Raw genomic sequence first — 26486 nt, 5'->3', positions numbered from 1 at the left:
TTAACAAATTTGTAATAAAAAAATCTATTAAAATTTTATGTAAAAATTATTTTTAGGTAATAATAATAATAATAATAATAATAATAATAATATATATATATATATATATATATATATATATATATATATATATATATATATATATATATAATTTATTATTTTTCATTAATGCGTGGACAGTGCATAGCTATTTACAAAATATAGCCTAATTGTAGGTGCTCGGTGCATGGTTTCACGCGCTGTAGTGCTTAACAGGCCTACACAACTCGATATTAATATTTCAGTTCTTGAATGTAGACTACTTATAAATAATCAAGTTAAAAAAAAAAAAAAAGAAAGAAAAATTTGTCCTATATGACATTTATAGAAATGTATGGTCTATTTTTTGTTTCTATTTATATTGTGACACAAATATCAAAATAACCAATAAACCAAGGACACACATTTAAACAGAATAACAAAGTTATAACAATAGATTTTAAACATACAACTAGAACAGCATGCAGGGCCAGGAAATAATATATGGCAATGACACTTTTTAACACTCTTTTTTTCTTTTATATGAATATCATGGGTCAGAAACACACAGCCTGTCTTACCTAAACCAACCGAATCCAGAAAGTTTATTATTATTATTATTATTATTATTATTATTATTATTATTATTATTATTATTATTATTTTAGTTCAAATATATTATTTTTCTTTTTAAACGCATTAGCCAACAACACATTTCTGGGATGCCCCAGTTTGCTGCACCCTAGTTGTGATGCAGCGTCACATTTGACCAATAGACGGTGCAGCATCCGATTCTACGAGATCCCCAGCTGACGCTATGAGCGGAACCACTATCTTTATTTTGATTTGCTCCCTAATTGACCCAAATAAAGCCCTCGGTGACAGGGGTTCCACCGACCCTGAGGCACGATCAAAAGCGAAGGCGAATTGGAGGCCAGTAATACCCTTTCATGAGTAATCCCATTTGCTATTGTGATCGTCCAATAGCAGAATGCCCTCGGCTTGTTAACCATTTGACTTGACTTGGATTTTTTCTTTACTACAGCTCTGCTTCTCGCTGTACTGGCGCCGTGGACGTACGAAGGATTTAATCCCACCGAAGAGATGACTGAGCGGGGATAACAGGAGGGAAAGGATTCGTTACTTTTTGTGTAAAAGTATTCGCGAATCAACTGGCTATTGCTGTACATAGCGTTTGCTGCAGAAGAAATGCATGACAAAAGCCCACAACGGCATACTTCGAACACATCGAGGAGCTCGTCGTTTTTCATCGAGAATTTACTTGGCTCTTGTCGGACAACCCCGTCTGCCAGTCCCATTAATGATAGCGATGGCAAGGGGAGTAAAAGAGAAGTGGTTCTCAAAGGCAGCACTAAAGCGCATCGAAATGAAATGTGCAGTCAAGCAGCTACAGGCTTCAAGACAGAGATGTGTCGGGACACACAGTCACCTCTGGAGTGGCATGGACGAGGAACCTCATACTTAAAAGCTCTGGAGCCTCCAGAGAGTAAGTTGCTGACATGTTTTTGTTTTTTTTGTTGTTCAAAAGTCCTCTTTGTTATTGTTAAAAAATGAAGTCGTAGTCAAGTGAAAATTAAACAGGGAGTTCTAGGCTTTTAAGAGCGCACCAGCTGACTTGCTCATTCCAAGTGAGAAAAAAACTATAATGAATTGAATTTGCCCAATTCAATAATTATACACCATGGTATAGCAATTGTGCTGATGGCAGGTCCACGTTAGCTTTAAGCCTCATTAGGTAAAACCAACAAAAGCAGCTCGAGTGTGCGCCCAAGTGTCTCTAAAGCAGCCGAGTCGCATTGAAAGACTTCCCAAACTCTTTAAAGGCTTAAGAGTGCTATTGGTTTGTCTGATTCGTTAACCCTGTAAAGCTGTGAAAGCCACAGAGAAAGTTGGCTGCGTAAAAACGTAGGCGACTATAATTCACACACAAGGACATGGGCCTAGATGCATGAAGACTTACAATCCATTTGATCTAATTCACAGGACGTGCATTATTCCCAAGTTGTTCTCAAACACTTATAACATTATTGTAATCATTAATCAGGTCCAAAAGAGGAAACCCGCAGTTTGGATGAGCATTGCCACTCAGTCGCCAGCGACAGGGACACCCCCGTGGCCTGCGAGCTTCTTGATGGAGCAGTGGACCGAAAAACTAGCGAGTCAGTGGTCTACGATGGCGAGGACGCACGACAACTCTTCGATGAGCGTTCAGGACCTGACACTTCCGAGCTAGGCTCGGCCCGGAAGAAAAAGACCCGGACTGTGTTCAGCAGAAGCCAAGTCTTCCAGCTAGAATCAACGTTCGACCTGAAGAGATACCTGAGCAGCTCTGAGCGCGCCGGCCTCGCGGCCTCCCTGCACCTGACCGAGACGCAGGTGAAAATCTGGTTCCAGAACCGCCGAAATAAATGGAAAAGACAATTGGCCGCCGATTTAGAGGCTGCTAACTTCAACCCCAGCCCCCAACGGATTGTACGGGTGCCCATCTTGTACCACGATAAAACGACACCCATGTCCTCACTCAGTTTTAACGTGTCCCAAGTCTCGCCACCAATCATGGGCTTCTCGAATTCAGTGAACTATCCATTGACATCATTTGCGCATTCAGTGAATTTGCTCACGTCGCAAATGACAGGCCTTGTCTGACTTTGGGTGATGGACACATGGTGCCCAATGAAAATGATCATTAATTATTTTGAAAGGTGCAATAACTGATAGGCTAGGCTATATAGCCGGCTGGAAACTGCAGTCATGATGTCTGCTGCATCCAAAGAAAACACCTATCATCCTGTACATCAAAAGTGAAAGACATAAGTTTGTGTTTATTGTCACAGTTGTATGTCTATAATATTTACTCTGTGCATGGGGGTCCTCGCCTATGTAAAGGCAACACTTGCTTTGAGCAAATATATTTTTTATTCAGGAACACCAATTTAAGATGTTTGTCACTTTTTCACATGATTCATTTTAATAGTTAATAAACGATTCACTTAAATGTAAGTGTGATTGTTTTTTTGTTTGTTTTTTTTTTTTTTTTATGTAAATATGTCCATATTGTGCTAAGAGGACGTTAATAGGCCTACTTACAGCTGAAGACTCGTGTGTCTAGCTTGCGAAATATATATTCCCACGTGTGTCTATAGGTTTTAATCTTCATCAATTTTGGTATTAAATAAATAACTAGAAGCCTAAAACAAACACCACAATATTGTTAAATTTCGCCACTATTCACACCAAAATGCAACGAATACGATTGCTTTACCAAAAAGAGCTTCTTATCTGCAGTGAGTTATTGCTAAATGAAAACTGATCAAATCACTGCATTGAATGGGATACAGAGTTTAGTAAAAAATAACCTCATTTAAATTGTTGCAGCCGAAATATGATGTATTGTCAAAAGGATCCACATACACGGGTTCACAAATGAATATCAAAACTTACTTATCTCCAACAGGTTGCTATATGCTATTGTTAGGTAGGCATTTTGATAAAATAAAGCATAGCATCATGCAACATTATCTTATTGTATAAACATTAAGCAAATAAAAGAATTATATATTATATAGGTCTGTCTTCTGTTCCAGAGTAACAAAGGCTATATGCTAATATAGGTGACTATACAGTGACAAATACATAGCCTACTACAACATTAACGTCACTTTAATCAAGCCATGAGTGCTTTTCAGTGTTCAATGTGCCGAAACTCAATTTTAAGCCGAATAATTTAAGGCCAAAATATAAAGACTTCAAAATTTCTAGCATATCTAATAAGGGAGTCAGGGTCATCGTTTATCTTAATGCATTGCACCATTTAAAGCAACTTGAAAATAATAATTCAATGTAGCCTATATATATATGTATATATATATATATATATATATATATATATATATATATATATATATATATATATATATATATATATATATATATATATATATATATCAATACAATCACAGTTGGTATTGAAAAGTACCAACTGTACATTTTCGTAGTAGCCCTACATCACCAGAGTACACAACCTGACGAAATGGCTTACAACTCGGAATTTATTTAAACGCACGCTCATGAAACCAAACCATTATTTTAGGATAGGCTACTTTAAATGAATAAATCCATGCATGTCGTATGAGTTCAATACGATTTCAATATGACAATATTTCAATGTAAAGTAAAATATACTTAAAGCCTATATATATATATATATATATATATATATATATATATATATATATATATATATATATATATATATATATATATACATATAAACTGGACTAAAAGTGTGAAACTGAAAGTTCAGTTGAAATCACATTTCGAAGCCTGATCTGCACATTAATAAGCCTCTCTTTCTTTTCTAACTGACAGCCTACTCATGAGCGTGCTATAGGTAGAGAAAAAAAATAACTAAAAGATAAAATCGCTTTCCTTTACATAAGAGTACATTAAAACAGTAAGCAGTGTCCTTAATAAATTAAAAGTAGGCCTATGTGTGCCAGATGTCTGGATAGGTCTGAGCTCCAGCGCCCACCCTCTTCTGCCATTGGCCGCTGTGCTGTCTGATTCTCGTGACCAATAAACGATGGAGAATCCTGTTCTTCCGGTCAGTGGACTAACAGGCAAACGCAGCAGCACTGCAAGTCGTGCAGAGATGGTGCTCGGAGAATCGAGACGTTAGTTTATGACAAAGCAAAAAAAGAGACACTGAGACCAAGGGTGCCGCATCCAACGGAGAATATGAGCAAGGAAGACACGTCATGTCGACCCGCTTCTTTGAAGTTCACCATTGACAATATCCTCAACTCCAAGTCGAGCAGCAGAAACTTTGACAGCTGTCATTCAAAGACATCGCTTGTAGTCTGTCGGGATGGCTGTCTACATCACCCCGGAGACAGCGAGGATCCAGGCAAAGAAGGGTCAGAAGCAAGATTGCACGACATTGGTAAGATGTTGCTCGAGCATGCCGTACAGTTCTACTGCTTTTAACGTGGTATTTGCATTGCTGTAATTGTTAAACAAATATCAATAGCATCTGCCTGGCTTTCAGATAAAGTCGACAGAGACGGAGATGGGAATGTGGACGCGCTGAAAGCCTCCGACATGCGCAGCGAGAGCATGGACAGCTGCGACGACGCGCAACAGAAGAGCAACGGCAAGAAGAACAAACTGATGACGAAAAAGAAAACGCGCACTATATTTTCAAAAAGACAGATTTTCCAACTGGAATCTACTTTTGACATGAAACGCTATCTGAGCAGCGCGGAGCGCGCGTGCCTGGCGAACTCTTTACAGCTCACCGAAACTCAAGTCAAAATCTGGTTCCAGAATCGACGGAATAAATTAAAAAGACAGCTGTCTACTGAACTGGAGGGCCCGAATAGCGATATCGGTGATATCGGAAAGACGGTACCGCTCCCAGCTTTATACAAAGAGAATAATCTGCTTGGAAGATGCATGCTTCCAATGCCTCTGCCAGTCGTGTATCCTGGAGGAAGCGCGCCTTACTTTTATTTCTCAAACGCTAGCAAATATTTCAGCCTGTATGATGGAGATATTTGACTTAGAAAAGAGCCTGGCACAGGGACACTGTTTTCTTAGCGCCTATGTCAAAACCGACAACACGGGCCAACTCACGTTTTCATAAAAAGCATTATCGGCCTTTTTGTGTGTTTTGCTGAGAACATTGATGAGCTTTCAGGAAAGATGTTGGCTTAAATATCTATGCAAAACCGATTTTATTTATTGTAAGCTGTAAAATTTTTATAAAATAGCCTATCTAACACCATGCATATTCTATCCCGTAGTTACTCAGATGAGTGAGTATCCATACTGGCAGAAATGCCAGTGCCAATCATCCTGCCTTCACGTGGAAGGGCACAATAACACAGACGTTTTACTTTTTACATTATTATTATTATTATTATTATGATTATGATTATTACATAGACATATCTTCGCCAAAGACAGATTATCGATGCATGCATTTGTATTTTAAACGGGCCTCTAATTTCTACATGAGCTCAATTAAAACGTATTTAAGTGAATGTATTGGTTATTTTACATTTTAAACGCATGCATTGTTGTTTATTCCTTTTAGAATTGTATCGTTTTACTTCCTTAAAAGCATAACCTGGCCAGTTAGCCTACTATTATTTTAATTATTATTTTTTTTTTTTTTTTGAGTCTCATTAAATCTTCTGTTTTACACTTGCTTCGAAACAGAGCGTTTGTGACCTTTTTGTATTATTATTATTTTTGTCGCCTTTGTAACTTGTCCATTTTAGACTATTAAAGAACTTTATAGTGTTTTGGTGTTGTATCAGTTGATAATAGCCTATCAATCCAATCGAGGTCAGACTCACGGATGGTGATTAAACACGTGAGTCTTACTAACAATGTTAGTGTGGCATGTTTTTGAGGAATGATCTATTGTATGCTAACTAAACCTCACCGGAAAATAAATTCCGATCACCACTGGGCTACTACAGACCTTGGCGGCTTATTCTTGAGGATAAATTACTAACAATGTATTAGACTTAACTGCGAGATATAAACGATTAGAAAAAGTGGCAATAAAATGTCAGGAACGCTCCGGATAAATATAATTATAATTTTGTTTGTTGTTTCACAGTGTTTTATGAAACAAGAGTAGGATATACCTACTCTCTTAACAAAAGTTTTTCACCATAGGCCAAATAAAAATATAATTTCCTAGAGTCGGGCATTAGTAGGCTAATAATATATATATATATATATATATATATATATATATATATATATATATATATATATATATATATATATATATATATAATTTATTTATTTATTTATTATTATTATTTATAATAATAAACAAGCTGCGGCTAATTTCACGTGTTCGTTAAAATGTAAATACTTTTGTAGAATGTAACAGACAATGTGCGTTCTTTGTCAGTGCAACCTTATTTTTGCCCTAAACAAGCGATCTCTATCAAATTAGCCTGTATGAGTGCACAAAGTGATTAACTGGCCAGTTAAAACCTGGTGATTTGTGCACTATACTATGATTTTGTCATTAATAAATTGCTAAAATTCTTATCAGCCTACTATTGAGGTTACGATAGGCCACGGTACAGTTCCCAGAGACTGTAACTGAAGAAGGCGTCTGTTGCCATTTGGGTCCAGCTCTTCAGCTCTGCCATTCACAGATCCTTGACCTAGATTAATTATTTCAGCCACCCGTTGAAGACATGGCAAACGTGCCAATGGTGTGTCTTTCCTTTCGGCGACAACCATCTCAACCTACGGCCCCTATATGGTCTAAAGAACCAATAAGTAAAGAAGAGTAGCATAAATATTAAGGGTATATAAAGCTCGATACTTGTTCTCCCCTAAATTAATGTGATTACTGGCGTTGCTTGGTAGCGGATAGGGAAGACGCTACATGCTTTACTTTCTTAATTGCAAAAATTAGTTGCATGTAAACAAGGTAAGAAACGCTGGAGGATAATCACTCGTTCACCGAGCAGATCATGGCAGATTCCGGTTTAATTTAGTCTCTTGACTCGACTGCAGCGATTAGCTCTCCAATCCAATCATTTAATGTGAATCAGAGAAGTCACTTAAACGCTATAGCCTACTGGAAATTTTAAAAGATAAACAATAGATCTAAATTGACAATGCTACTTGTGAAGAATATATAAAGCTCCTTGCTTTAATTATAAATGCTACCGAATGCACCGAATAAAGAAATTAGGCTACTTATGCTTATCACTTAAAACATTTTTAAACCTTGTACAGATCTTGGAAAGACCTTGAATTATTATTATGAAAACAAACAAACAATTTATTTGTATTTTTATTGAATGTCATTGAATTTCATTGCAATGATTGTACACACAGAACACTTCCTACATTGTAAAAAGTGGTAACATGCAGTTGTTACCTTAAGGATCTATTTCTACCTGACCAAACCCTTAAAAAAATAACTTTTGTTGGTGTAATGTTGTCAAGTTGGTTCTGTAATAATGGATAATTATAATTTTTTTTCTTTTTACTTAAATAGAAGAAATTATTTAAGATGTTATCATATGAATCATGAAGCATTTTGAAGTGTAACCCTCACTGAAACATCAGCACTTTAATGCACTACAATAAGGAATGTAAAGTTAAAGAAAACTCAGAAGTAACCCCCCCCCCCCCCCCCCCCCCACACTTCTACAACTTCTAAACTCTTAAAACTGTTAGGGTTTGTGATTCAAATATTAAGTATTAAGTAGCCTATATTATTTTAAAGCCATTTTTACAACAGCATAAAATCAACAGTTTTGTTCTTCTGTAGAGCAAAATTACAAAAAAAAAAAAAAAAAAAAAAAAAAAATTCACAAAACAATAACTCAACTCAGAGTTAATACTAAGATTGGTAACATTACTGTAAATGTGAGAATTAATTAAACAGAGTGTATCTTGTGTAATTTGTCATGTTTTTTGTCATGTTTTCGAGAAATGCTGTAATCACAGTGTCAGAATTAGGGAGAGGAGTGGGTAATAAAAATATGTAATAATTTAAGAATCATCCATTTATAACCAATATTAGTTGACCACTAATCTAAACACAGAACTGTTTTGTAGTCTTTCTTTTGATGACCTTGATCGAGGAATTTTACTCAGTCAGAACTTTTAAACCTTAAATTAAGGTTCAGTATCTATGCACAATTTAACTAAAAAAATCCTCTGTGAATCAATCTATCACCGGCTCAGCCAAAACATCATTAACAGACAAACTTTTCAACTGAATCAACAGACACATCCAAGCCCACTGTCAGTTGTCCATCTCATAGTCTAATACAGATCAGCATTTCTCCACAGGCCTCTGTAGCAACAAAAAACTTGGAAACCTCAAGGACAATATGCCAAATTATAGTGATGTTGCACACATTCCTTGACTGTGTTCCTCAAGCTTTAGTTTTGACCAGTTTGGCCAAGGTCCGGAAGAGACTCTGATTGGTTTCTGAGGTGGTAAGCTAATCACTGTGATGTCAGTATCGGATATCTTACTCCATCCCATCTATCGCTACAATGCAGCCTATTAACGCATGGGATCTGTTAATGTTCTAGTGTCTGCATATATGAGTAAGTAGGAGGGGGATGAGCAGACTTCCTGTCTCTGTGTAAGAGAGCGATGTCTCAAAACAAGGAGAACACCTTCTGTCGTGCTGCACTTTGCTCCAAAACCACAAGGTTCAAATGACCTTCCACCCCTCCACTTTATATCCCTGCCCTCTCTCCACACTCCCTATATATTTCTACCAGTCCCATGGCCGAGGAGGACAAAAATCCATTAAAACCAAGGCCTGATCAAAGAGACCACAACACAAACATGCCATATGTACAGGTTTAGGGGTATCAGTGACTACAGAGGGTTATGGATGTCCCTGTACTATAGAGTTGATTGATGGCACCGTTAGCTGTAGAATAAAAGGTTTTGAGTTTCACAAGTCACGCTTTGTCGCTCTCCAGTTCTTCAGATTGTCAATGAACCTGGACCCCTATCAGCACTTTAAAAACAGTCACAATCATAATCCTACATATCATACCAGTATTGTAAATTGGTAAAATATGGAAGAAACTGAGGAGTAGCATACTTATTCGCCAGGTTCTGGTCTTCATTAAATTAAACAATTTCATCATTGTGCAATTTTTACTCTTAGCCAGATACTCCTATGAGCATTTAAGAGTGTGCGCATATAGGTGCAAGTGTGCCAGTGTCTGTGTAAAAGTGTGTGTGTGCACGTTAGTGAGTGTGTTGGGGTGTTTGGGTCCTGGAGATAGCATCTCTTAAAGTGGCCTCCTGCCGGCCGCCAGAGACTCTCACATTTCCGAGCGCTCTGAAGCTTGCGCTTGACAACAGCAGCCCGCAAGGCACCTGATCTCTGGAAGCAGACACACTGTCTGCATGATTGACAGCCGATACAGAAAGAGGTTCGGCTGACCATTTAGAGGCGATTATGTAGTCACTCAGCAAATAGAACCAAAATGAACTTTCAACTGGCGAATTTCGTCTGTCAAAACTTTCATTATTAAAAACTTTTTTGGGACTGTTGCCTCAATGAGTAACATTATTTTTTTCTTACCAGTCTCATCACTGTTTTAGTTATTAATCTCATCTAGGTTAAGTTAAAATTAAATGTATTTTTCTAGTGCTTTTCACAATACAATTAGTTCCAAAGCAGCGTTTACAAAGAATGTAATAGTGTTTTTCAAACACCATTGAAAAAAGCAAGGAAAAACTCCAGAAAGGAATATTTACACCTGGTCACTCAATGCATTTTTACAGACTGGAAAGCTATCTGATGATGAAAATACAAAGTTTGAATGCCCTTCAAAATGTCAGAATTATCTCAGAGTGAATTCAGCCACATGTAGGTTGAAAGTTCTTGCCAAAATTCAAACTGCTGCCCCCAGTGGCTGAAGCTGCAAGTGTTGTCGAACAAATGGGCAGGTGAGCTCCAGTTTCTGGGTGAAATGTCTACAGAGTTGTACAGTGAGTTGTTTTCAGTGGTAAATGATGCAGTACAGTCAACGAGAATGCATATTTAATTTACCATACCCACACCCCAACCCTAAACCTAATCATCAGTGGAGTAAAAATGTAATCTTAAAGGGAAAATGCAACATCTGAATCGTGATCATGATTAATAATGTGAACTTGATTACTCCCTGGTTTCCATGGGACCAGAACCCATGTCTTTGAAGCTGCTAATGCAATACACTATAAGTAGCACCACAAGAAAAGGTAAACACATTTGAATTGATGCAAATATGTCTAATGGGAGAATGTGCTTGTCAGTTACTCTGCACAATAGGTTCAATGTCAGGGTATTGGAACATTCGGTAGCAACATGTTCAGTTCCCGTGTGATCATGTTGGGAATGCATGCCCTCCTCACAAAGGACAATATGCCCTATTGCAGGAATGGTAGACTGGTTTTATACATGTTTTTTAGAGACACAAAGTGTAAATGAAATGTGCATACCCAATCGCAGGGGCGGACTGGCCATCGGGAGCACCGGGCATTTTCCCAGTGGGTCGCTGGGTAATTTGGGCCGGCCCATTGCTGCACAAGTACAAGCCCGTCCTACAGGCGATACAGGCGGCCACCCTTGGCTCCAGCATGCCTGCGCGGACCCCATTACAGAGTGAATATCAAAAGACTTTGTAAGGTTAAGGCAATGCAATTGCATTTATTTTGAAAAACTGAAATTACTTTTATTTCTAAATTACTTAGTGAATTTCCGCGTGTGCATATTTACTAGGTATGGGTGGATCAATCCTAAAGTATCGATACTTCCGATACTGATGTTGTATCAAAAATATCGATCCTCACACAAAAATTCGATTCTAAAACATTTTTTATTTTAAACTAGGGATATTATTATTTGGTTACCATGAACATGAACAATAATCATGAGCTTCAAAGTGAAATAAAAAGGATTAGGCTATGTTAGCAAATACTTGTGCAAGATGGGAACTATTTCTTCTTCCGCTCATTTTAACATGCATGTTGAAAGACATGAGCAGACAAGCGCTTGTGCCGTCACAAGGCTCATTCAAACAATATCGGGATCAGTGCCTTGTAGAGGTAATGAAAGAAAATCAGAGAAACAGCTTCTGGACAGTAGTGTAGTCTAGGGCAGTGTTTCTCAACTGGTGGGTCGCAGGTCTATTCGGAATGGGTCGCGGACAGCAGGGAAAGAACAATGATATTTCGCAGCCGCCCAAGTGATAGAGATTATTTAATGATAATATAATATATAATGAAGAGATTTAATGATAAGCTCGCATTCAGCTAAAGGCTTCTCATTTGCACTGCAATATTTTCACGGTGGGATAATCTTATATATATATATATATACACACACACGTTTAAATTGAACTTATGCAATTAAACTGGAGTAACCATAATTTGCACTGTAATTGTATTTCCTGATATTCATATATATATATATATATATATATATATATATATATACACACACACACACTACCGGTCAAAAGTTTTGAAACACTTACTCATTCTTTATTATCATTGTTTGTTTTCTTTTTCTTTTTTCTTTTTTTTTTCACATTTTAGAATAATAGTAAAATCATCAAAACTATGGAATAACATAAATGGAACTATGAGAATTATGTTGTGACAAAACAAAATCCAAAATAAATCAAAACAATGTTATATTTTAGCATCTTCAAAGTAGTCAACCTTTGCCTAGAATTTGCAGAAATGTACTCTTGACCTTTTCTCAACCTACTTCTTGAGGTATCACACTGGGATGCTTTTTAAACAGTATTGAAGGAGTTCCCATCTATGTTTGGCACTTATTGGCTGCTTTTCTTTATTATTTGGTTTAAATATTATTATTATTTTTTTTTTTTTTTGTATTAAATTTTATAATAAATTAATATGGTGGCACAATTATATTTTTGTCTACAAAACATTTAAGCATACGCCTTCATATCAAAAGATTTTTAAGATCATGAGAAACATTTAAGTCAAGTGTTTCAAAAGTTTTGTCCAGTAGTGTGTGTGTGTGTGTGTGTGTGTTTCACATTCACAGTATGCCCACCTCTTCAGACACTACTACACCACTGCTTCTGGAGTAATTTCATGCTAAAATAACAACATATTAAAAGGTGACATTTCTTATAATTGTGTGTAATTGTTGTTAATAAGTAATTACAAAAAATATGGTTTTACTACAGTAATATTGTTGTAGTAACCATGGTTAATTGTGTGGTAACTATGGTTTAACTAGTTTAACTTAAAGTTAAACTTTAATTAATTAATTTTATTTATCACACATTATACATTTGCACATATACAGTGAAATTCATGCAGGGTCAGCCATGATACGGTGCCCCTAGAGCAGATAGGGTCAAGGGCCTTGCTCAAGGGCCCAACTTGGCAGTGCTGGGGATTGAACCCCCAATCTTCTGATCAGTAACCCAGAGCCTTAACTGCTGAGCCACCACTGCTCCCTGTAGTGAAAACATGGTTAATAAATGTAAAAACAAAAAAAAGACTTGAATTATGACTAAAAATTATATTTTAAATTACCCATTTTATCCAAAGAAATCGCAAAACAGTTTAATAGAAGTATTGGTATCGGTATCAACAATATTGTACTTGAAATGATTGGAATCGGATCGAAAAGAAAATAAGAGGTATTGCCCATCCCTACTATTTATTCTGTACCTGGTGTGGACCTCATTATTTGACAAATCACAATAATGGTGACAACCAAAGACAACATATTAAGGATAAGATGAGATCTGAATAATCACAAAATGACAAATAACTGCAAGTTACAACAAATAAATTAACAGCAGCATATATAAAATCTGCAAACAGTAAAGCTATGAGCAGTACATAGTCATTTGCATAATTTATTCATACCACAGGGAGCTGAAGTGCAGCTTGCTGAATAATGCTCACACCTGATAATAATACAGAAAATAAGTCATGAAAAATATTACTTTGTGGCTATTTGAGTCTTTGAGGCTTACTTTGTTTAAACGATAGCAGAAACAGCACTTGTCAAAGCGTAGGGCTTTTCACTTTTCTCAAGAATAATCTGAGGAAGGAATTAAAACACTGCAGATATAAGGATGCAGCAAACTCACATAGTGTGAAAATATGAGCAATTAATCTGCAAAATATCAGCAAAGTTCTACATTTTAAGAGGTATGTTTATTTTGTTTTACATATATTTATATTTGTTTATATTTACAGTATATATGTACATATTCTGGCCAACTTTGTTTTCCTTGATTTTTTTTTTTATTTACACATAGTTATGTGAGTAATTTACATGACATTTTATGACATTTTGAAAGTAATTTACATGAAATTTTCCTGCTGTGTGACACTTTCTTCATCTGACTATTTTAAACAACATTTTATGATCTTGTATAGATATACATATACAGTATGGTATATTATTTTTATACTTGTTGTTTCCACAACCTCATATTAACTAAGACAACAGTTTATTTGCACTTCTAAAAACAATTTGAAAGTTGATTAAGATCTTTAAAAACTTTGAAGAAATGCTGACTTGTCACAGCACCTAAAATACACACTTTCCCTTGTAATTTCATGTACATTTTAACCTAACATCTGTATGTTAGGAGAAAGGTTTTCAGACATGTTATTTGTCTGAGCTATATTTACTGCTTTCTCTAAAAAATCCACTCGTCACATTTACAGTGGTTTTATATGTTTTAAAGTTATGACAATTTTTATACTGTGGGGCCCGTTGTCATGACTAGTAGTCAATAGAAATGTCTTCTTTTTTTTTTTTTCAAACACAAAAATTTGAAATTGAGACAGAAAATGAAATCAATGATCAATGTGTTATGGTGTGGTATGTTGCGGGCCGGGTTTGGTGGGCCACTCTGGGCCAGAAAGTCCAGAGCCACTTTTTAGTCCCAGTACGCCCCTACCCAATCGGATAGCATTCCAGTCAAGACGAATGAAGTAACCAAGTGTAAATACTCCCTAAGACATCTAAGAAAGACAAGGGTCAAGACAAGTAAAAGTAATGTAATAATTTAAGAAGGAATATATTAGTGTAATTGTGGTTGCGTCTATAAGACTGTGTGTAGGCTTACATGTTCTAGGCTGAACATGCCATTCTCCACCCCATGCCTTGTCATAGCCCATCACTGGCTGATGTTCACTGAGCGTCTCTTCCTGCATACCTCATGTAATCAACAAATACTTAGACCTGTATGCACTGCATGTACTTAAGAGTGGGCAGAAGTGTGGACAGCAATTCTCTATTAAGAGGTTCCACTGTCCAAATTTTTTGGCACAGTTTTGGGTCAAGTAACCTCGGTTGGGGGTAGTGTCTGCGAGTCTGCGTCAATGTACAGTACATCTGTACATGCTGGCCCACTTATTGTGTGTGTAATGTTCTGCATGATTATAAAGTGTCCCATGTAGATGGGGTTCCTCCAGCTTCTTTGACCTCAAGACTTTTCTCAGTTCTCTAACAGAGGTCGTTGTCATTGGCAACCTGAAAGAAAGCACCAGTAAAAAAGTTGCAATCAACAGAGATCAGAGATGAGAAAGAGAGCAGTCAGAATCCTGTAAGCACATACTGTGCTTCTGCCTCCTATTTTGCTAATTATGGCTTCACTACATCTTGGATGTAAGTTTACAAGGTAACTTTTTGTATTCACAATGAGTATTTCTTCAACTTTGGGCACTTTTTACCCTGTGAATTTCTAGAAAGTAAAATCCTGTTTTTTTTTCTCTCACTAGTTAATTTGCATGCATCACAGGAGATATGTTATTTTTGCTGAAAGTCATGGAAAGTCCCACGACAGTGTCATTTTCAATCACATCTTAAATTCTGTATTGCATGCAATAGAATTCAGTGGTGGAAATGACCTGCCCAAAAGTAATATTTACCTTGATTTTTCATTGTTTTCTTCAAACATCACTTGTCTCATATTTCATTTCAAGCATGCTCTTCACACTTAATACTTTTGTCAATGTTAACAAGTACACTAACTTCTTAAAAAAAAAAAAAAAAAAAAACATAATTAGGGGCAAAATTGTTTGGAGTGGTGGAAATGACACCACAACCGTGGGACAGTCTTAATAATTTGCATTTTTATGATGGATTTTTATAGTTCAATATTAGGTAAAAACAATACAATCTATACATAAAAGGCATTTGAAAAGTACCAAAAATAAATGACGAAGGCCTGGTAAAAGGTTCAAGTCAGTTTTAATGTGACCTTCATATAACAAGAAGAAACCAACTGATATAAAAATTCTTGAAATCATAATTGCTTTTTTTATTAATTATATATAAAAATAAACGTGGGACATGAAATTGCCCAAAGTTTAAGAAATACCCTTATATCAAAACTGCATTCTATACATAATACACAACATACACCATTCTATAAACAATACACGTGCACAAAGAAAACAAATAGACCAGAGAGGTTGACTTCCAGTTTATCACTCAATTGTAAAGGCGGTTAAGAGAATAAGACAAAACAAAGAGATCCATCCATCCATCTTCTATAGCCGCTTGTCCCATGAGGGGTCGCGGGTAGTGCTGGAGCCTATCCCAGCTGTCTCGGACCGAAGGCAGGGAAACACCCTGGACAGGTGGCCAGTCCATCACAGGAAACAAAGAGATGTAGGTGAGAAAAACATAGCGTAACATAGAATGTGTTTTTAAATTCCAGCAAATATTCAGGCCTGCAGTATGAGGATTGCAGCAATTCTTGGCTTATTTTAATGACACCCCCCCTGACTGACAGCCTTATACTTGTGTACATCAAAATTACTGTAAGAAATTATATCAATTCCAGTCAAAATCACACAAAATCTCATTAAAATATAGGAGGTTAAAAACACATGCTATAAACAGAGTCTTGATGAGAGTGTAAAGGTAAAACAGTCAAAAGTTTGAGTATGACAGAAAAAAAGAGACGTAGATAGACAGACAGACAGACAAATAGGGAGTTATAGATAGACAGACAGACAGATAGATAGATATCTTCCTTGTTTGCTATTATTGTTTTCTCTAGCATTTTTATTATTATTATTCCCCACAAAATGCTTTGGAAAGATGTACAAAAATATTTCATGCCAATAAAGCAATAAGAATTTGCATTTGAGAAAGAGAGAGGGAGTCCCTGAAGTGGCCAGTGGTCCAGGGGGACACTTGTAACAAGAACTCCATGACACAGCACATTACAACATAAACAACATCCTATTCGTTAGGACGGGCAACCGGAGAAGGGAACAGGATTTTTCAATACCCCCTAAAGAGTTTCAAATAGCTTATAGATCTACTAATTTAGTAGACTTCTGTGGCCTGGGCGATGCTTGGTGCTTAAGGAAATTGAATGGGGGTTTGTGGACAATGAGTCTTTTGGAAAAACTCTTTTTTGCAAGTTATCTGGTGCATGTGTGTGTGCGCGCGTGCGCATGTGTGTGTGTTTTAGTTAAAAGTGAAGTAGGTGAAAAGCTAAATGTGTTTAGAGTATCTGGGGAGCTCGGATGTCTGATTTATGCCTTACGATCCACTAAATATGTCAGGAAGTGACTTGACATCATATTGTGCAGTGCACTTAGATTTTTAATATTCATAATCATTTTGATAACTCTTAACACACAGTCAGAAAACATAGCCTACTTCACAACCACTGATGTGGCATGCCGCACTACACAAATATGTGTTTGCCAGCAAAGGATGTTAACCTTGCATATGATCCGGTGTGTTATGGTGTGGTATGTTGCGGGCCGGGTTTGGTGGGCCACTCTGGGCCAGAAAGTCCAGAGCCACTTTTTAGTCCCAGTACACCCCTGCCCAATCGGATAGCATTCCAGTCAAGACGAATGAAGTAACCAAGTGTAAATACTCCCTAAGACATCTAAGAAAGACAAGGGTCAAGACAAGTAATGTAATAATTTAAGAAGGAATATATTAGTGTAATTGTGGTTGCGTCTGTAAGACTGTGTGTCTTCTTAAGTTGTCTTCTATTCACATAATGATATACTTTAATTATCAAGTAAACACCATAATGTGTGTAGAAATATAAATCAATTCATAACAAATAATTGCTGATCATATCATATTCAATAGTAAAAATGAAGACTGTTCATATATAAAAAAAATTACATATATTTGAAAAGTAATGAAAATATATTTTTGAGAACCTCCAACCAAGTAGTCCATTTGGGAGTGAGGCTATGAAAACGTAATTAAACAGAGAGGACACTGTTGACTCCAAGTACTCAATTAAGATTCAATTAGGGTATGACCTGGATGTTACCTATAAATGAAGTGAAATACAAAAGTATTGGATAGTAACTGTAGATGGTAAATGCTGTGGAACAATATATTTTTAAAAAACTGACCAGTCCCTTTGTTAGATTCTACAGCTCTCTACTGTCTACCATCATGTTAGATTTGAATGTTTTTGGTAGGGATGTCACTTAACGTGTTAACTAAGTTGGATTAATTATATAAAAATAAACACAATTAAACATGCCTGATGACCATTGCAAGGGATTTCCCAACCATCAGAGCAATTCAATCTTGAAGTATTGTATCACGTTCATGTTTTTTTCGATACTCTTTTAGAGAGACACTTGAGCAAATGCACACTTTAAGTTTTGAGGTGCAAGTTAGGACAAAAACTTTCAAAAGAAAAATATATAACTGCACTCTCTCTTACAAGTTTATTTTATTACCAATGTTTTGGCAACAAGCCTTTGTCAAGGTACAATTTCCTCACAATGGAGAGCAGTATAAATAGAGTCAGTCATTACACACAGGTGAAAGCAGTGACATCACAATGGATGTTTAGTAATTAGCTAATAAGCCTGTCTCAACCAATTAAGACAAGTGAGATATCAGGCTGATTTGTATGTCACAAGAAACACATTTAGGCACATTTAAAACCATGAGATACAATTAAATCAAAAGAGCCACAACATCATATAATAAGAGAGCCCTACACACAAACAATATACATATGTACATACATATATACATACAACATTCATAAATACATACAGTTGTGTTCAAAAGTTTGCATACCTTGGCAGAAATTATGAAATTTTGGCACTGATTTTGAAAAAATGACTGATCATGCAAAAAAAAAAATAAATAATAAAAAATAAAACTGTCTTTTATCTAAGGATAGTGATCATATGAAGCCATTTATCATCACATAGTTATCTGGCTCCTTTTTAAATCATAATGATAACAGAAATCACCCAAATGGCCCTGATCAAAAGTTTACATACCCTTGAATGTTTGGCCTTGTTACAGACACACAAGGTGACACACACAGGTTTAAACGGCAATTAAAGGTTCATTTCCCACACCTGTGGCTTTTTAAATTGCAATTAGTGTCTGTGTATAAATAGTCAATATATATATACATATACATACATATATATATATATATATATACACATACACACACACACACACACACACATATATATATATATATATATATATATATATATATATATATATATACATACACACATACATACATATATACATATATATATATACATACATACATACATACATATATACATACACATATATATACATACACATATATATACATACATTTTTATATATATATATATATATATATATATATATATATATATACACTATATTGCCAAAAGTATTCGCTCACCCATCCAAATAATTGAATTCAGGTGTTCCAATCACTTCCATGGCCACAGGTGTATAAAATGAAGCACCTAGGCATGCAGACTGCTTCTACAAACATTTGTGAAAGAATGGGCCACTCTCAGGAGCTCAGTGAATTCCAGCATGGTACTGTGATAGGATGCCACCTGTGCAACAAGTCCAGTCGTGAAATTTCCTCGCTACTAAATATTCCACAGTCAACTGTCAGTGGTATTATAACAAAGTGGAAGCGATTGGGAATGACAGCAACTCAGCCACGAAGTGGTAGGCCACGTAAAATGACAGAGCGGGGTCAACGGATGCTGAGACGCATAGTGCGCAGAGGTCGCCAACTTTCTGCAGAGTCAATCGCTACAGACCTCCAAAGTTCATGTGGCCTTCAGATTAGCTCAAGAACAGTGCGTAGAGAGCTTCATGGAATGGGTTTCCATGGCCGATCAGCTGCATCCAAGCCATACATCACCAAGTGCAATGCAAAGCGTCGGATGCAGTGGTGTAAAGCACGCCGCCACTGGACTCTAGAGCAGTGGAGATGCGTTCTCTGGAGTGATGAATCATGCTTCTCCATCTGGCAATCTGATGGACGAGTCTGGGTTTGGCGGTTGCCAGGAGAACGGTACTTGTCTGACTGCATTGTGCGAACTGTGAAGTTTGGTGGAGGGGGGATTATGGTATGGGGTTGTTTTTCAGGAGCTGGGCCTGGCCCCTTAGTTCCATTGAAAGGAACTCTGAATGCTTCAGCATACCAAGAGATTTTGGACAATTCCATGCTCCCAACTTTGTGGGAACAGTTTGTGGATGGCCCCTTCCTGTTCCAACATGACTGCGCACCAGTGCACAAAGCAAGGTCCATAAAGACATGGATGAGTGAGTTTGGTGTGGAAGATCTTTACTGGCCTGCACAGAGTCCTGACCTCAACCCGATAGAGCACCTTTGGGATGAATTAGAGCGAAGACTGCGAGCCAGGCCTTCTCGTCCTACATCAGTGTCTGACCTCACAAATGCGCTTCTGGAAGAATGGTCAAAAATTCCCATAAACACACTCCTAAACCTTGTGGAAAGCCTTCCCAGAAGAGTTGAAGCTGTTATAGCTGCAAAGGGTGGGCCGACGTCATATTAAACCCTATGGATTAAGAATGGGATGTCACTTAAATTCATATGCGTCTAAAGGCAGATGAGCGAATACTTTTGGCAATATAGTGTATATACATATATATATACATACATACATACACATATATATACATACATTTTATATATATATATATATATATATATATATATATTACACATACACATACATACATACAGGTGCATCTCAATAAATTAGAATGTCGTGGAAAAGTTCATTTATTTCAGTAATTCAACTCAAATTGTGAAACTCATGTATTAAATAAATTCAATGCACACAGACTGAAGTAGTTTAAGTCTTTGGTTCTTTTAATTGTGATGATTTTGGCTCACATTTAACAAAAACCCACCAATTCACTATCTCAAAAAATTAGAATATGGTGACATGCCAATCAGCTAATCAACTCAAAACACCTGCAAAGGTTTCCTGAGCCTTCAAAATGGTCTCTCAGTTTGGTTCACTAGGCTACACAATCATGGGGAAGACTGCTGATCTGACAGTTGTCCAGAAGACAATCATTGACACCCTTCACAAGGAGGGTAAGCCACAAACATTCATTGCCAAAGAAGCTGGCTGTTCACAGAGTGCTGTATCCAAGCATGTTAACAGAAAGTTGAGTGGAAGGAAAAAGTGTGGAAGAAAAAGATACACAACCAATCGAGAGAACCGCAGCCTTATGAGGATTGTCAAGCAAAATCGATTCAAAAATTTGGGTGAACTTCACAAGGAATGGACTGAGGCTGGGGTCAAGGCATCAAGAGCCACCACACACAGACGTGTCAAGGAATTTGGCTACAGTTGTCGTATTCCTCTTGATAAGCCACTCCTGAACCACAGACAACGTCAGAGGCGTCTTACCTGGGCTAAGGAGAAGAAAAATGGACTGTTGCCCAGTGGTCCAAAGTCCTCTTTTCAGATGAGAGCAAGTTTCGTATTTCATTTGGAAACCAAGGTCCTAGAGTCTGGAGGAAGGGTGGAGAAGCTCATAGCCCAAGTTGCTTGAAGTCCAGTGTTAAGTTTCCACAGTCTGTGATGATTTGGGGTGCAATGTCATCTGCTGGTGTTGGTCCATTGTGTTTTTTGAAAACCAAAGTCACTGCACCCATTTACCAAGAAATTTTGGAGCACTTCATGCTTCCTTCTGCTGACCAGCTTTTTAAAGATGCTGATTTCATTTTCCAGCAGGATTTGGCACCTGCCCACACTGCCAAAAGCACCAAAAGTTGGTTAAATGACCATGGTGTTGGTGTGCTTGACTGGCCAGCAAACTCACCAGACCTGAACCCCATAGAGAATCTATGGGGTATTGTCAAGAGGAAAATGAGAAACAAGAGACCAAAAAATGCAGATGAGCTGAAGGCCACTGTCAAAGAAACCTGGGCTTCCATACCACCTCAGCAGTGCCACAAACTGATCACCTCCATGCCACGCCGAATTGAGGCAGTAATTAAAGCAAAAGGAGCCCCTACCAAGTATTGAGTACATATACAGTAAATGAACATACTTTCCAGAAGGCCAACAATTCACTAAAAATGTTTTTTTTTATTGGTCTTATGATGTATTCTAATTTTTTGAGATAGTGAATTGGTGGGTTTTTGTTAAATGTGAGCAAAATCATCACAATTAAAAGAACCAAAGACTTAAACTACTTCAGTCTGTGTGCATTGAATTTATTTAATACACGAGTTTCACAATTTGAGTTGAATTACTGAAATAAATGAACTTTTCCACGACATTCTAATTTATTGAGATGCACCTGTATATATATATATATATAGAAGGATTAATGACAAATAATTCAATTATTTGTCTGAATAAAATTCTCCACCATTGAAATCGTAATACAACTAGTTCGTTGTATCCACTCACAATATGTATTTAAGGAATTTGCTTATTGGAGTAATACTATTCTCATGGCTTGTTGAAAATAATGTCACAAATATGCTTAGATATGGTTCGAGCTTTGGTGTGCAGATCTATCAAAATATACCACAGTCAAATTAACTTTGAATACAAACAAGACTTTATTGCTAATCTAACATAAAACTAACTAAAACATATAGATAAACATGAAAAACAGGTTGTGAGTGAACTAAACAGAATAACTTATATGGAAATGATCTGTACAGAGAAAATTAACTTTATGGAGTCTGTAGACAATGCCTTGAGAACCACTGATATTTAATTCAGTCCATTGTATGGGACTTGAGGGGCACCGGAGAAGGCTACAAGCCACAAGGGCAAGAGCGCAGAGGATGAAGAGAGCTGAAGAGGAAGACAGCTGAAGAGAGCAAGAAGAAAAATGTTTGAGCACCCCAAAGGTGTCCTGAGCCAATCAGAAATGTCTTCTGCGAGGTCACATGGTCATTTCTGTCCCTCCCTCTGAAGGGAATTAATGTTCCTTTGTCCCGTTTCCCACACAAAAAGTACAAGTTTTAATCATACATTTTATATATCTCAGATACAACTGAATACATCAAAAAATAATTAACATAAACATTCTTGAAATGCAAAATAATCTCAACGGTAGTAAACATGATGTGCTTTATCATGAATGGTTACCATTCTTAGTAATATGACATGAATAAGGCAAGATTAAAGATTATAATCATCAATTTGTCAGTTATAAGTGATTACAAATCACTACACATATTTTAAAGGTTACTTCAAGCTACAATAATTTGTGTAAGATCAAAACTTATACTATCAAAAATAGACTGTGCATTGTGCAGTATAGAAACAATACAATGAAGTCTTCTGATAGAGTTATAGCCCATAATACATGTATTTGCACTGTTAAAACCCAAGAAAAGTTAGTTTTGCCTGGATTTGAGAAGAGTTCAAAGAGATCCTTTCAAAGACAGTAAGACAGTTTTCAAGCTCTCTCATCTTGTACAGAGTTTTAGCATGTGACACAGGAAATGCCTCCCTTATTGGCCTAATTAAGTGTAGCAAATTTTTTTATATTGAAGGGCAAAAGGAGAGTGTCTTCAGAAGAGTAGTCTTTAAGTTATGTAAATCATTATTAACATGAGTGTTTTCGGGTATGTGCTATCTGGACAAGTTTTGTTAGTTTTTCTGGCCAGATGTGGGTCATCTTAGACTCCTTGGCACCAGCAGAGCAGAGTCTTTAATTTATGATGAGGAATTTTGGGTTAAAAGGTTGGGTTTTCCTGGACCCCCTTCCTTGTTTTGTGACAGTTACATTTTAGGCAGATGTAACAAACTTCATATTTAGCTGGGCCATGCCAGACTTTAGATTGCCATTTTGGCAGTCTCTTAGTTTTATGGCTTTGAAGAACTTCCAGTGTGGACTGCAGGGCCTCTGTATTATTCTCCTAATCATTTTTCTGCCTTCAGTCATTACTGTTACCTTCTGGGATAGGTGTCAACATGCCTTGTAATTTCACAGGTGGAGAAGGGATCAAGCCAGACTTAACCAAGTAGTCTCTTAAAATATGTCCTCTTTTGAACACTGTAAGTGGAGGGTCCTGAAAAACACCAAGTCTCTTATCCAATTGTAAAATATGCCAATGTTGATTCATGATTTTCTTGATTTGCTCTGAGCATTTAGTATATTTTGTGGTAAATACAATGATAACTTTTTTTGGCGTTTCTCTTTTTTCTTGAATAGGTCTAAATGGGATTGTTTTTAAATTTTTTCTTCTGCAGGTTGTAATTGTTTGGCATTATAGCCTCTGCGATAAAACATTTCTTCATGCCATTAAAATTCCTATAAAGATCATCTGGTCTACTATATATTATATTTATCTGACAAAATTGACTATATGGAAGACTATTCCTTAAAGGTAACGGATGGTATGAATCAGCTCTCAGTAATGTACTATGGGCTGTAGGTTTCCGATTCTCTGTCAGCAGTGGGCAACAAGCGCAACTCCAGCTGAACAGGCAAAGATGAGGATGTGTGTTCTGGATTGAGCACAACTTGGCCTGCAGAGGTCTCAAGTTTCAAACTTGACACAGCTTCTTAAAAGCACCTGTGTTTATGATACGACGCAACCAATGGGTACATAGATGTGTCCTTAGAAAAGCCCTCATATTATGAAATGAATTCAGTTGCAAAATGGATTGTTGTGGACTATAGGCCAATGATAGGATTATGTTAAGAAACAATATAGGCGAATTGCTTTATAAAGACACTTTTTTTATTGCCTAATCAATGCTTTACTCATCCGCCACAATAATATAATGTATTTAATTATCTGTTATTATATTTATTATATATATTATACAGTTTATACAAATATTTAAATATAATTTTGTAATTATTTAATAATTATACTGTACACTGAATTATTTTATTAGGGGTCCTTTCTTGGCAAATAAAAATGTATGCGACTGATTGTGATTAAATAATCAGAATATCATGTAATTAATTCGAATGAGCCCTAGTATTTAGATTTCTGTTTCAAGTTTTAAATTTGGAAGTGTTTTCTCCACGTTCATTGTTTTCAGAGCTAATTTACTTTTTTTATTACACTGAACAAAAATATAAACGCAACTTGCAACAATTTCAAAGATTTTACTGAGTTACAGTTCGTTTAAGGAAATCAGTCAATTGAAATAAATTAATTGGCCCTAATCTATGGATTTCACATGACTGGGAATACAGATATGCATCTGTTGGTCACAGATACCTTAAAAAAAAGGTAGAGGTGTGGATCAGAAAACCAGTCAGTATCTGGTGTGACCACCATTTGCCTCATGCAACGCGACACATCTCCTTCTCATAGAGTTGATCAGGCTGTTGATTGTGGTCTGTGGAATGTTGTCCCACTCCTTTTCAATGGCTGTGCGAAGTTGCTGGATATTGGCAGGAACTGGAACATGCTGTCGTACACGTCAAGCATCCCAAACATGCTCAATGGGTGACATGTCTGGTGAGTATGGAGGCCATGGAAGAACTGGGACATTTTCAGCTTCCTGGAATTGTGTACAGATCCTTGCGACATGAGGCCATGCATTATCATGCTGAAACATGAGGTGATGGCGGTGGATGAATGGCACGACAATAAGCCTCTGGATCTCTTCACAGTATCTTTGTGCATTCAAATTGCCATCGACAAAGTGCAATTGTGTTCATTGTCCGTAGCTTATGCCTGCCCCACCGCCACCATGGGGCACTCTGTTCACAACGCTGACATCAGCAAACTGCTTGCCCACACAACGCCATACACGCTGTCTACCATCTGCCCGGTACAGTTGAAACCGGGATTCATCCATGAAGAGCACACTTCTTCAGCGTGCCAGTGGCCATCGAAGGTGAGCATTTGCCCACTGTAGTCAGTTACGACGCCGAACTGCAGTCAGGTCAAGACCCTGGTGAGGACGACGATCACGCAGATGAGCTTCCCTGAGACGGTTTCTGACAGTTTGTCCAGAAATTCTTCGGTTGTGCAAACCCACAGTTTCATCAGCTGTCCGAGTGGCTGGTCACAGACGATCCCGCAAGTGAAGAAGCTGGATGTGGAGGTCCTGGGCTGGCGTGGTTACACGTGGTCTGCGGTTGTGAGGCCGGTTTGACGTACTGCCAAATTCTATAAAACGACATTGGAGGCAGCTTATGGTAGAGAAATGCATTCAGTTCTCTGGCAACAGCTCTGGTGGGCATTCCTGCAGTCAGCATGCCAATTGCATGCTCCCTCAAAAACTGAGACATCTGTGGCATTGTGTTGTGTGACAAAACTGCACATTTTTTAGTGGTCTTTTATTGTCCCCAGCACAAGGTGCACCTGTGTAATGATCACGCTGTTTAATCAGCTTCTTGATATGCCACACCTGTCAGGTGGATGGATTATCTTGGCAAAGGAGAAATGCTCACTAACAGGGATGTAAACAAATGTGTGCACAAAATTTGAGAGAAATAAGCTTTTTGTGCGTATGGAACATTTCTGGGATCTTTTATTTCAGCTCATGAAACATGGGACCAACACTTTACATGTTGCATTTATATTTTTGTTCAGTGTATTTATTTGATCAAAATACACTTCACATTCAACACCACTTGAATGAGACAGTGAATATATTTATATACAGCTCT

The 26486-nt window shown here is 37.1% G+C and overlaps 2 protein-coding genes across 2 annotated transcripts; both read left to right on the top strand.

The window, feature by feature from the left end:
• Positions 1-859: 859 nt before the first annotated feature.
• hmx1 (H6 family homeobox 1) lies at positions 860-2962 on the top strand. The gene is made up of 2 exons (XM_051705433.1): positions 860-1525; positions 2084-2962. The coding sequence occupies exons 1-2, from the start codon at positions 1228-1230 to the stop codon at positions 2683-2685; spliced, it is 900 nt and encodes a 299-aa protein (XP_051561393.1). The 5' UTR covers positions 860-1227; the 3' UTR covers positions 2686-2962.
• Positions 2963-4687: 1725 nt separating this feature from the next.
• Positions 4688-6310, top strand: hmx4 (H6 family homeobox 4). Its single transcript, XM_051705437.1, has 2 exons — positions 4688-4981; positions 5087-6310. The coding sequence occupies exons 1-2, from the start codon at positions 4777-4779 to the stop codon at positions 5596-5598; spliced, it is 717 nt and encodes a 238-aa protein (XP_051561397.1). The 5' UTR covers positions 4688-4776; the 3' UTR covers positions 5599-6310.
• The last annotated feature ends 20176 nt before the right edge of the window (positions 6311-26486 follow it).

The sequence above is a fragment of the Myxocyprinus asiaticus genome, chromosome 8 (genome assembly GCF_019703515.2).
Source record: "Myxocyprinus asiaticus isolate MX2 ecotype Aquarium Trade chromosome 8, UBuf_Myxa_2, whole genome shotgun sequence".
Lineage (NCBI taxonomy): Eukaryota > Metazoa > Chordata > Actinopteri > Cypriniformes > Catostomidae > Myxocyprinus > Myxocyprinus asiaticus.
Note: the sequence above shows the minus strand (reverse complement) of the source record. Positions and strands in the feature narration are given on the sequence as shown.